The sequence below is a fragment of the Pleurodeles waltl genome, chromosome 2_1, assembly GCF_031143425.1.
Source record: "Pleurodeles waltl isolate 20211129_DDA chromosome 2_1, aPleWal1.hap1.20221129, whole genome shotgun sequence".
NCBI lineage: Eukaryota > Metazoa > Chordata > Amphibia > Caudata > Salamandridae > Pleurodeles > Pleurodeles waltl.
The window spans coordinates 768,667,039-768,680,711 of NC_090438.1; the positions used below are offsets into that span (position 1 = coordinate 768,667,039).

Consider the following 13,673-nt stretch of genomic DNA (forward strand, 5'->3'; position numbering starts at 1 on the left):
TAAAGTGTTGAAACCCTTACTGGGCCTAACAAGAATATCAACCATGTAATTTGTGATGGACTACCACCAACCCCAACTAATAATGCTGAGCTGAGTATTTTATCTTTCTCTGGTGTAGAGGCCAAGTAGGTAATCTAAGTCTCAAGTAACTTCAGCTCCAGTGGAATTCTTTACTTAAGAAAATGACTGCTTCATTAATATTATTTTCACCTGTGAACGAACATTTAGTCAACGTTGACGGTTGATGCTTAATTAGCATTGACTGGCAATATTTCTGAAAATGTAAGTAAAATTCCTGTAGTTTTTAAATATTTTTATTTCATCACAACTGTACTCAAATAATTGTCTGTTGAAATAGTATATATGGTACATTTTCCCCGTTACTTCTATCTTCTTTTGTACATAAAGCACTCTCCTAGCCATGTAGGTTTCATCCATGCTATATAAAACCACACGACAAATAATTCACTAAATGCTTCTCTCCATATCCCTATGAGACCTTGCAACAGGTGTTTTCTATCATTTGTAGTGGGAGAGGGAAATACATTGTACTTTTATTCATCAGTCTGACAGTGGATGTGGCACACCTCAAGGGGATGGAGGATGGAGTTGATCTTTGTGTTCCCCTTCTTCATTAATTTGCTTCAAATGGGAAGCACACTGAAAAAAACAACATTTTCTTGTATGAGGCCTCCAAGCCATCACATGTAGTAGAGTTCTCCCTGCGCTTAAACAAATGAGCTTAGTTTTTTGACAGTGTGGTACATGACCTAAGGTTGCGCCTCCCTTCAACAGATGTTATTTTGTCACTGTTCTCATAGTGATCCTGTTCATTAGAACTCCTGACCTCTTAATCTCTTGCATCTTCTTGGTTTCCCTAATCAGTATGAGAAAAGAGACCCACCTGCGGACATTTGTTTTTCAAACGGTCTGTCAGATAGTGTCACTCCATCTCCCGTAGTGAGCTAAAATGTGGAGTGATTGTCTTTATATAAGAATACAATCTGCGTCAGTTTAAAACATCCTTTATATCTCTGGTGGCTTACCAAAATGCAAGTTCAGATTTTAACTGATAAGCTGCTACTATGCATTTTGGGAACAAGAGGGATGGTGTGTATCACAGCATTCACATATGAAGGACAGGGAAACCTCTTCCTGAGCATTGGTGCTCAATATGTCCTTGGCAGGGACGCACAATGAACAGGCTTTCTTTCAAGATTGATCTCTACCCACAACTGGGAGCTAAAGTGGGAATTGGATGTTCTCTTACAGATATTCTCCCTTTTGAGGTCACTCAGTTTATAAGCTTAACTCCAGTGTTTATCACAAGGGTGATAGCCATAGATCCCAGGAATTTCCCACCTGTGAGTTCAGATACATTGGCCCTCATTACAAGTCTGGTTGGCGGTGAAGATGCCACATCCGCGCTGCTACCTCCAGAGCGGTCAGACCGCCGGGCCAGAGATCAGCATCTCCAACCCTGCAGTCCACTGAAGACTGACAGCGGTATTACGAGCCTCCTTTCCGCCACGGCTTTCGCGGCATTATCAATGCCACGAAAATTCCTTTCCTTTCACCAGCAGACTCCTCCTCCCCAACCCCCCCCAGCAAGTACAGTACCCCCACGACTCCCCCTTCCATGTCGGCACCCCCCCTCTCCCACCCTCCCCATGTGCACACACCCTGCATACAGTCTTTTACCAACACTTACATACACTCCTTCACTCACATGCATACATACACTCCTTCACTCACACATATACATACTCATTCACTTGCACCAATAGACACACTTTCACACAGACATTCCAACACGCACTCCAACAATCATACAACTATTCAAAAACCTATTCACACACCCATAGACACATGCATTCATACATGCATGGATACTTACACTCACACACGCAGACAACACCCACTCACAATACTCACGCTCTTCCTGCTAAGCCCCCGCACCCTGTACTCAGAGCCCCATCCCTCCCGGCAGACAAGCACACTCCCCCCCACACAGGCACACATTCACAACACCCAACCCCACCCCCACCCCCACATGCATACAAACATCCACGCACGCACACACACACACACACACACACACACACACACACAAAGCCCCCCTCCTCTGTCGGATGATCACCTTACCAGTTGCGTCGAGGTGGTCGCCCGGAAGGGAACAGGTCCTGGCGCTTCCATCAGCACCCTGCCAACAGGACACCACCACGCCGAATTTCAAATCAAAATCTGGCGGGCGGAGTCCTGTTGGCATTGCAGTGACCGTGGTGGAAGTGCATTTTCACCACCGACCACCAGTACAACTGCTGGCGGTTTTCTGCCCAAAGACTGGCGGAAAGCTGCCAGCAGTCATAATATGGCAGTATGCAGACCGCCGGTTCTGGCGGTCTTCTGGCGGCCACTTGCATGGCGGTCGGCAGTATACACCGCCGAACTCGTAATCACCACTATTGTCTTTCAAGGTAACACCATGTGGTAATAGTGATAAATCTCGAAACTTTAACATCTAATCTCAATTTTTCCTTGGACCTGCAAGTGTTTCATTTGGGACAGTATTAAATAAGGGTAACTTCTTGTTGCTGACAATTGTTTCAGTATTAAAACCCCTGCTTGCAGTTGACGGATGATATGAAAAAGCAGACATGCAGTTGAGATTAGATCCCAGTTTGAGTAAGAAACTTTTCTGGGGAAAATAAAACACCCTACACGAGAATAAGCCTCCTTCCTCCAATTTTAGACTCCAACTGTAACTTTCCAGAGTTGCCATTCTACACTCCAAGTAACATTTTAAAGAATATTTCATATTCAGTCCACAAATCGTGTATGCATTTGTTCATTGTATACAGAAACCTAATCTCCCCTTACTTGTTACATCTGGGCATTTTACATCTTTTACACGGTTGGTCAGATCTCACATAATTGCGCCATCCACTTTCTCAGACCTCCCTTATTCTCTGCACCTTTTTTTGGCCTTCCCCACCACACCAGACACATTTTAGGTTAGGCTTTCGCATTGTTAAAACCTCAAATGATACCATTCCCACAGCAACTTGGGTAATGTGTGCGTATGTCGTCTTTCCGAGCCCTTGGGCCAGATCCTGAATACTTGAGATAACCATTGAATAGATATATTTAGGGTCTCATAGAATTCACAAACTGTGACAGTGTTATTAAGGAGACTTATATGTTCATTTACTCTCACTGACATTATTCTTTGTCTAATGAATGTAGTCATCATTGCCATAGGTTTTATTAACGTTTGGCCTTTCCTATTAAAACAATCGTCCATGAATTCAGTTACACACATCACTGGTAATGCTAATACCAAATTGTGAAAAAAGTTGATGCAGGATGCGTAGTTGATGGCAACAAGATTTAGTGATCGCCACAATTTTATTTTCTTATAAGCTTAATTAAGTAGCTAGTAACATAACCACGTATCTCACAGAGGCCAACTGGATCAGTATAACTTCTCATTGACAGTCACCAAAAGGAAGATTCCGTGTAGTTAGGCATAATTTCGACGTTTGATGGATTTAAATATAGAAAAGGATCAGTCATCCATGTGCAAACGACATTAAGGGTGGGGGCTAAACCAGAGTAAAGGCTTAAAGAAATCATCCTTGAGGTTGATGGATTGTCTTCAGCATATAAATAGATATGACATTAATTGCTGAAATAGTGTCAGAGGTTTCATATAAAGATGAAATATTAGTGGCGATGGGGTGGAGCTTTAAGGGGCTTGCCAACAGAAGGATCTGTGATGGGTGAAAAGGAACCAATCTACTTTTTTTGGTCTCTGTTCATAATAAATGATTCAATGATTCGATCCATTAAAAGGTAGTAACTGATAGGGTGTGATTCTCTGGACGTTGTACAAGAGTCTATGGTCAATGGTATTAAAGGCTTCATAGAGGTCTAATAAGACTACTACTCCGGAGCTGCCACCTTCATATGGATGTTGTCAGTAGTTGATTTGATTACTAATTCAGAACCTATGCCAACCTGGCTTCAGAGTCCATAACCAAATCATCCCGTTATAGTAAAAATTTCGACCTGGGTACTGACTACTTTTAGCTAAACATGAGTTTAGCTAAATATTACAATAAGGTGATAGGCTGATAATTTACAGGGATGTCCGAGTGTAGTTTCTTTTTTTTTTTTTAATAATGGTGTGCATTATCCTAGACTTGAAAGTATTGTTAACTATTTAAGCCTTATGCATTTTATACTTCCACAGGAATGCAATGCTCCTTTTAGTAACCTCATGCCAACTGTAATGTCATCAAAAATTATTGAAGAATACTTCTGTCAACCATCAAATATGTTATTTTCTTTAAAACCCAGGTATCCTGTTCAAATAAACTTCGTTCTACGAGCCAGGCTAAAGAAAGTGTTTAAATCCATATGTCATATTGGAGCAAATACCCTCGTAACAAACTGCAGCCAGGAGAACTGAAATGTACTGGATGATTTTTCAGTACTGGTGTACCCTTTTGCCTCGCAATGTAGTCTTACATGAGGATAGGTTGATTAAAGAATTGATGTAGTGAAAATCCTAGAATTTTCCAGGCATGTGATAATGTCAGTGACGTTTGTGGGACGATGATGATGAGGCCAGTTTAATATTATCTTTTTGGAACGACAAAGGCAATCAACTGTATATTGAGTCAAATACCACATAATCTATTTCATTCCTCTAACACTCCCTCCCTTGTTTTGAGTCATTCTGCCCCTCCTCAATCACTTTAGCTCGTCAGGAGCAGCATGTAAAAGAGGAGGAGAGTTATGTGAAAGGTCTATTTATGGGCTTCAGTCTTTTAATTCTAGTTTGCAGTTGTTTTGTTCGAAGATTCTTTAAAGGTACTGCAAGAGTGGCAATTAAAGGGTTTGATGCATAATGGACATCCCTAAAGACTACTAGGATGAAAAGTTAGGCGGAGCTCCTTCTTAAAGTTGGTAATGTCCTTCTTGTTTACATAAACGTATCTTCTTACACTTGAGCACCAATTCAGGTTCAGAGTATCCTGTCGGAGAAATTGGGCAGCCCATTGTCTGAAGAAATGTGATCTATAGGTACCGGGTATTAAAAAAAGATTTCATATCCACCTTTTCAAAAGGTGGATTTGAAAGAGTCTAGGATTCAAATCCACTGACAAACATTAACTTGTGGCTTTTTGATCTGTTTCCCCTTTCGTGCCTCCCACCTCTCATAAACCCACACCATCTCTTACAAGGCACATTTCAACACCTTTAAAATATTTGCATTTGCCAATATACCCTTTTCCTTTTTTGTGCAAACACTCTTTTCAATTAAACACTCACTTCAATTAGTCTGACTGTGGGTACATACACAGATAAATCATAAGCTGAATACCATAGTCATTTGATAGTGTCTGCCTGCACTACAAGTGATAACAGTTTACCAGCCCAAACCTTTTACAAAACTGCGTAGACATCTGCATTTGACGTCTCTTCAATGTCCTTCGCTTTTCCTTCACATATTTTAAAGTTTGCTCAACATGTTTTGCAAACATAGCTCTTCCTCTGAAAAATTCCCCTTCAGTCAGATTTCTTTAAGCACTTCGGTACTGCAGATTCTTAGAAAGGAGAACTTGCAGTTAGTTTACATTAAGACAGTGCTTTCTCCCTTTAAGTAAGAAGAAATTAATACTTCTTAATAGACAAAGTACATAAAGTTATTAATTGGTAAAACAAGATGCTGAGTAGGACAAATTGAGAGAAATTCTGGTTACATATGGATACTCTAAGCATATCCGTGGAAGATTGTTAACTCCTGGGCCCATTATAAAAAGAAATGTGGATGTGTTGCACACGTCTACATAAAGTACACCATTCCCACTACATAAGTATATCACTCTTTCTAGTGAAAAATCCATGTGATAGTTCATGCAGTTATCGCATTATGTGCTGCTGGTTTCAACTAACCTCTTTCTGTAAAATATCTACAGACAGATTTGCACTTGAATAGAAGTTAATTCGTAAGTCTGCCTTGAAAATGTTTTATATTTTGCCACAAATATTTCAAAGATACCAATCTGTATAGTCATCTTTGTTCATGAATCTGAACGTGATTTGAGCCTGAATAGTCCTTGCCACATTTTACAGAAACTGATAAGGATTGGGCTTTCCGTAGATTAGCCTTAATGGTGTATAATACCGTTACTACATTGTATTGTATTGTATTGTATAATATATTTATACAATTATTAAATATGCGGGTTGCTCTTAATTAGAAAAGATCTTAGTAGATTATTCCTGCTGATCCATGTTTCTTGACCATTATGTGCACAAATTGATGGTATTTGAACATCTGGTACCATAACGTCATGTAATAAACACTGATACTTCTTTGAGCCAGAGAAGGCTCTACAGGGAGCACTGACCCAAAAGAATTGCCTCTGCCAGCATAGAAATAATGCATGATGCCAGTATTAGGTGTTTTTAGATTTATGTTGTTGGAAGTTTTATATCCTGAACCCATAAAATGACTTTACAGAATTTGATTTGTGCATGTCGACAGCTAAACCATACTCCTGCTCTTCTGTACCCACTTGTCTGTCTTGTTAAAAAAGGCTCCTTAGTTTTGCCTGATAAGTGTGGGAAATATCTGCCTAGAAATGGAATTGTCTGTAAAGCCTTGGATTTGACTCTTAGTAAGTCAGAGGGTTAATCTTAAAAGATGCTTAATACAGTCCTGAATGAAAATAAAATTAATCACTGTATCAGAAAGAGACCAAGTCATAGATTGTTATGATCTGCTTTCTAAGGTTGTCTTAAATTACGAAATCTGAGAGTGTAATATAAATCTGTATTAGCCACAAACACTTGCTTAGCATTGATAACTGCTTGCCCTCTTTTCTAGTGTCCTTATATGATGAGGAAAGGAAGGAAGTGTGGCTGTTTTTGTCACCACCCCCCCCCCCTATAGATGGCCATATATGGCACACACACACACAGTGTGTGTGTGTTTGAGGGAATGGTTGGGCATTATCATTTCATGTCCTATCAGTCTATTTTGAGTGGCCATTGCTCTCAGTAGTAGAGGCATGGCAGATGAGGAGTCACTATTGGCGAGTTGCATCCTGTAAAGTACAGCTTGCTAGTAAAGTATTCAAGAATACTATTTGTATCTCACTCCCTACCCTCAAATCATCAGTGAAGGAATTTGGGTAAAACAATTATCAATTGTTTGTGATGTACAGTATGAGCATAGCCTACCACAAAAATACAGAATACATGGATATATAGACATTTTTATACCATTTATGCCCAATAAGAGAAGATGCAAAATTCTGCCACATCTTCAGCAGGTAGTAGTTTCCTTAAGTGGTGCCTCTGAATGTCTGTCTCTAAAGCACTGCTCCTTTCCAGCTAGATTAATTCACAAACATACCTATTGTACAGTGAAATTCAAACCGCAAAGCCAGAAGATTAATTTCAACAATCTGTTAGTCGAGTTTGTAGTTTGTGGCCTGCAGTTAATTCAGATGCTTGAACCTTCCAAAAAATTCAGGCTGCCTGGTCTGAAGAAAAAATGCTATTCTCAGTCGCTTTCAGCAACCCAGAACGGGGACACATGCCGGTCATACTGATTAATTAACACTTTATTAGACATCCCCAGTATGGGCATGTTAGTTACTCCTCTTGTGTACCAGAGAATGTCTCTCAGAGGCTTTCTTGTGTGAGTCAAAGGTTTGCAGAAAAACCAACACGCGTTGGCAATGCCAGTAAGTCTGGCTTTAAAGCAATATTGTAGTGTGAAGGAATACAACTAGATAGCATGGGAGTGTATATGCATTTGTGTGGAATCAAAGAATTGTAGATTAATATTGGGGTGTGTTAAAAGGTCGTTGACAGTTGAACTGTCAAGCCAGACTTAAAAATCCATATAAGTTGAAGAACTGCCCTCTTCCCATCTGTGCTGTTAGAGTAAAACACCATAAATGATCTAGTTATCTAAGAGACTTTAATTGCATTACTGTTTCATGTGTGTGCCCCTGAAAGTTCAAGTTCAGGCAGCTGAATAAATAAATAAAATGATCACAGCTTTGTAGAGGGCAATTGCTTTTTTTGTGGAAGCACACGACTTCTGCCCAATCAAAACCTGTGCTGTTAGATCCCAAAATGTGGATGCAGTCAAAGACCCTCTTGTAGTGATTCTCATATAATTGTCATGCGACAGCTGTGCTGTAAAGCAAGACCATAAAAAATTGTTCTGGTACAGTCTTTCTGTTTAGGTAAAGCAAGGGTTCAAAAATAAAGATTAACAAATTAACCAGAATTTTAATTCGGGGACACATCTTCGGGTGATGGAAGTAAGCTATTATTGGTCTTCAAAGAAAATACTGTTGAAACATTTTGGGCATCACTTATTTTTGAAGTAGTTTTAGTTCGTATTTTAACTAAAAGTTGGAAGTATGTTGTTTTTTTAATTTGTAAAGACTTAATATACGTAGACCACCTCTAGATTCGTTTAGGCCTCAAAACCTATTGTTTCCTATGGCTAATTAAATTGCCTGCCTAAGTAAATTTAAAGTTCAAAAATAAGTATATGGGCTTCCTTAAGATTATGAGGGATCCCCAAGTTTAAGCATTATGTGTAAGTTTTACTAAGTGCTTGTGGTCACTCTGAAATGTATCCCGAGTTGCGCTGAAGTGATCAAAGATCATTTACACACATATTTGCTTTTCTGAGTCTGAGGCCATGAATTTACACATGGATTTCCACTTTTTGTACTAGTATGACAGACTTTTTAGTGTGATTAAACCTGCGCACAGGGACAGACCTGATGTGTATCTCTGTTGGCACTTATGCCAAAGTAGTAAATGCCCACGAAGTCACAAGTTAGTTTGTAATTGTGGGCTTCCTGCAGACACATTCCTACCCCGAGAATGGTCAAAGATTTACTCCTAAATTGATGGGCTAGGTTGGGTGGTTATTTTGTGTGTGACTGAGAAGTAACCAGTATCACAGGAAAAAAGTAATGTAATTCATGATCATATTTCTGTGTGCATAAATGTATTAAGGCATAGGTTTTCAAGCAGGGTTATGAAATAAGTTGATAATTCCAAAAAGGCATGAAGTTTGGCACAAAGTATTGGATGCGTCTAAGAGTACATTTCTGCATCGTAATAATAGGGTACCGGGTGACTTAAATAAAAACAAAACGGGCCATTCAGTGTATGAGACCATTCTAATTTTATCACACGCAATAACACTAATGTGCAACTGTAATTTCCAAATACGAAAATAGTCAGTCATAGATATTTTAATTTGTATAAAGAAGAGCAACATTGAAAAGCATTTAAGGGGTCAAGGATAGGTTTCCGACTGACTGAAATACATATTTCCATGCCTGCTGACAGCAGGAAAAAAGCTGTAGTTCAGTCTGCTTGGTAAACAGGTTGATTAAGGCTAGAGCCAAGAGCCCCTTTGCGGGTAGTAGGCGCTTTAGAAATGTAGTCAGCCAGCTTTTACTCAGCTCTTAAACACATGTCTTTGAGAATATGACGGCTGTTCGCCATATCCCATTACCACTCATGCATACGAGTTTGGAGTATGTCCTAGGGCAAACAGTACTTTGTGATAGAGTGCTAAAATCCTGCTAGAGAATGTACTCACAAACGATGCTCAGGGTCGTCTTCAACATGGATATGGTTCTCTCTCCCTCCCATCCTCAGGACACTTTCCTTCCACATGTGGAGTGCGGCACAGTGACTCTGATTGGGGCGACCACGGAGAACCCTTCCTTCCAGGTCAACACCGCCCTACTCAGCCGGTGCCGGGTTATCGTTCTCGAGAAGCTCTCCGTGGAGGCGATGGAAGCTATTTTGATGAGAGCTGTCCACTCCTTGGGGATCCGAGTTCTAGACCGAGATGGGCACTCTGACGCAGAGGATGGCAACAGCAGTGCTGAGTAAGTGATACACCGTAGAGCAGCGGTGGCAAGTTGACAAAGGGAGATGAGGGGTTGGAGGGGGGGGTGTTCAAGTCGGGTGAGGTGGAGCTGACACAGTTGTCGAAATGGCAAGTACGCATACTCGGGGCTTAAGCAAGTTTTACAGCTATCTGTTTTCATCCAGGCTTGATACTGTGTGTGCTCCGTGTCGGAATCCGCGGTGAAACCATTAGAAATGATCTGCTGCGGTCTGTATCAAATGATAAATTGACAAATTCCCCACAAGATTATTTCCCTCAGATAAAGTGTTTATTTTGGTTCTTTATATATATATCCTCTCCAGTTGGCAGCATTGGTTGGCCAGTTGCTTCTATCCTTGCTTAACCCACCCAAGTCTTTACGACATTATGCTTTATAATTGATTTAAATGAAATTATTTTTTAGACCACTTTCGCCCCTGGTATTTGTTTTCTAGCTCACAAAGCGCGCCGATTCGCTGCTGCGGGGGGTGCATAACACTAGTCTTTCATCCTAACGCAGAAGCACAGCTGCCCGTGTTCTCGTTCAAGCTCTTGCCGAGTCAAGTGCCGGAGACGACTTTCCAAGTAGGATTAGGCTTCCACTTGCAGAATTAGGGCTTTGAGTGACTTTTTTCCCCTGTGACCTGCTGAACCTTAATTTCTGTTGTGTAAATGCCCTGGATACCGTGGTTAATATTTGAAGAGAATGGGCGCCTTATTGACTAGCTGGCATATGATTTATGGAAATGTAGTGTTCCAGTTTTTCTTTTTTCTGCCTGTGTTTTTGAAGATGCACTTTAACGTTTATGTATTCTGACAAAAGTGGCTAGTTTCCTTTTGATCCTTTTCTTTGTCTTTTTACAAGTCATTAATTGTAAAATAATAAATCACCTTTGGCTTATATTGCCTTTCCATGTATGTTCCAAAACCCAGCCTCAATTAACATCACATCCACGTTATAGCTCGCAGCCTTCACTCACCATTTGGATAGGGGAGAATGCAATTGAAGCCTAGGGCCATTGTAAGCACCAAAGCTGCAAGAAAATAAAATAAATCTGTATGCTTAGCCACATTTTCAAAGAGAACAATCAAATTGTGACATAATGAAGAGTGCTTTGTTTTGATGGATAGTTCCAGCTGCAGATTCCTCACCTGTGAATCTCCCCAGGTGCTGTACTGTATTTGGAAACTGTTGCAGCAGCTCCTGTGTGCTGTCGTGTGACGCCATTGACCTCCATTGTGGCTGCTTTCCACCCCTGGTCATGAAGATATGAAGCAGCATAAGGTCGCCATGCCTGCATTCCGATGTTGCACACTCTTTTCACGCTGGAATGTGCAGATCCAGAATTGTGCTCAGAACGTTTTCAGATTTAGACTGAATTTTCAAATTCTTAGGTTGCCATGTTTAGAGATGTTGTATCCAAAGTTGGTGGGGTTCATGTCATTCTGCATGTTTGAAGCAGATGTTGCTAACGAATCCTCAAGATTTTTGTTTACGACGCCTCTTGGCCAAGCATGTTTTCATGTCGTGCGACAAGTTTTTTTGATACGCCTGAACGCTATTGGGTAAGAGGTGCCGAGTTCTTTGCTTTTGAAGACTCAAGTAAGGTTGGCAGAGATCACCCTCTTCAGGTGGGTAAGGGGAATTTGAAAGACTGATCCAAAGTCAGGTTGAGGAAGAAGCACAAGATGCACACCTGAAGCTGCTCAGAGTCCAGACGCTCCCTTTGGAGGTCACTCATTCGTCAGTCATGGCACCCATGCTTGGTCTTTGGTGTCAGACTCGAACTCTATGCCAAACTTGGATCTGATGTGACAGAGTTCCCTGGGCCATCGGCAACTCTGCAGCAGTTTGTGGCCTTTAAGGATGCATTGATTCACATTTTAAAGGCATTCCGACTTCGTCTTATGAGCCTTTCAACCTTGTGGATCCATCGTGGCCATCAGTCCAACTTCTGATTGTCGGCCATTTCTCAGTGCAGACTGATTGTGAACAGTGTCAGCTGATTCTGCTAACTGTATTGGTCTGGCCTCCACGTCACAGGTCCTAACTCTTGGGCCTCTGTCACCTAAGGCTCGGGCATTGACTGCTCTCGGTCTACTGTCTGCTCCTGTCCTGGATCTGGAACCATCTTCAGTTTGAGCCTTTCCAATTGTGAGTTACATGATTACTGAAACAAATGTGGCAGGTGATAGGGCCCCTTGGTTTTGGCAGTAGTCTTCTGGAAGAATTTTGAGCCAGATTGGGATAGTATTCAAGGCCTCCTAAATGTCCCATGTGATGAAGATGACTGAGGAGGTAGATTATTTGCTGTAATCTTATTAAATCGTTGTTCGCCTTTAGCTCTATTTGCGAAATGCCAGTGGCTAGGCTATCTCGGAAGTCCTCCCTGGGTTCCCCTACAAAGGAAAGTGCTGTCCTTGTGGTAATTGTTCACAAAGGTGCAAAATGCCTGGGATGACCACTCTTTACAGAAGTAACCATAGCTTACCTCCTCACACACCTTTTGCAATTTAGGCGCTCAACCTCTGAGTCCTCGTTGCCCTTCAGTGACACCTTGACTCACTCCTGGCTGCTTGGTCCAAACTGTTTTCAGTTCTGGATAAGAGTTAGTCCATTGCGAGATCTCACAGTTCAGTGCCAGGCCATACAAACTATTTTTGATTCAACATCCAACTCCAGAAAGCTTTGTGGCAGAGGTGTCAAAAGTAAAGTAAATCCATATTCTTCTCCTCCCTCTCAGAAGGTCAAATACAATAACTGTTACCTGCAAAAACGTCATTTCTTCTACTTGTTTGGCATTGAGCTCCTAGAATAATTATTTTCTCCTGGAGTGTTACACTCGTGCCCTTTGGGACCTAGCACACACATATTATGGGGGTTTCTAGAAGAGATGTACACAATGGCTTTATTCAAACAGTACATGATGGTCAAGATGCTGCAAAGTATGGTACAAGTCCTCTTTGGAATCTAGATGCTATGGGTACCAGCATCATGGACACAGTGCCTGGATGCATATCACTGGATCCTCAGGGGATGTCCTGGCTACCTTATTGACATGTCATTTGCCTCATCTTGGCTTTGCGACGAGAAGGTTGATTCAGTCATGGAGAAATGACAGCAGAGCTCCAGCCCCCTCTTTGGGGGCTACTTTCCTCTGCTCCCCTGTTCCATTAACAATACAAGATATTCATGAGATAATCGAGGGTTCTCCAACATTGTCAGTGGCAACCTGTAAAGCAGCCCAATCAGACTTTTCATCATGGCAGAGGTAGAGGAGTTTCAAAGGACAAGGTAAACAATTGCTGTAGTCCTCTTTGCCTGACACTGCTGCCAAACCTCTTTAGATCGCCGTCCAGTTCCATGCTGAGACTGGTAAGAAGTAAAATTCAACACTGTCTGCCTTACTAGTTTTGCAGTCTTTCCCTTTCTGGAAATACCTCTGCACATCTCCCCAGTTAACTCTAAAATGATGTTGTATCGCACCACGGTTTTGTCATTGAAAGTGATGATGTAGATTGCTAATAAGGTGATTGAACTGGAACCAGAGACCAAGAAAGCACTTTGGTGTTATTCCCAGGACATTCTGATCCCCAGGTTGCTTTCATGATGAAGACTGTTTGTAGATATCAAACTCTAGAACTCCTCAAAAAGAAGACATTTAAAATGATGACACTGGTTCAGGTTCTGCAGGTCTTGAATCTCAATGACTCT

The 13,673-nt window shown here is 41.2% G+C and overlaps 1 protein-coding gene across 2 annotated transcripts in view; it reads left to right on the plus strand.

Annotated features, from left to right (window-relative positions):
• WRNIP1 (WRN helicase interacting protein 1) overlaps positions 1-13,673 on the plus strand; it is a 441,396-nt gene that overhangs the window by 107,041 nt on the left and 320,682 nt on the right. For both annotated transcript variants that reach the window (XM_069217905.1, XM_069217911.1), the window contains exon 3: positions 9,721-9,956. In XM_069217905.1, the coding sequence (XP_069074006.1) occupies positions 9,721-9,956 (236 nt within the window). The remainder of the gene's footprint in view (positions 1-9,720; positions 9,957-13,673) is intronic.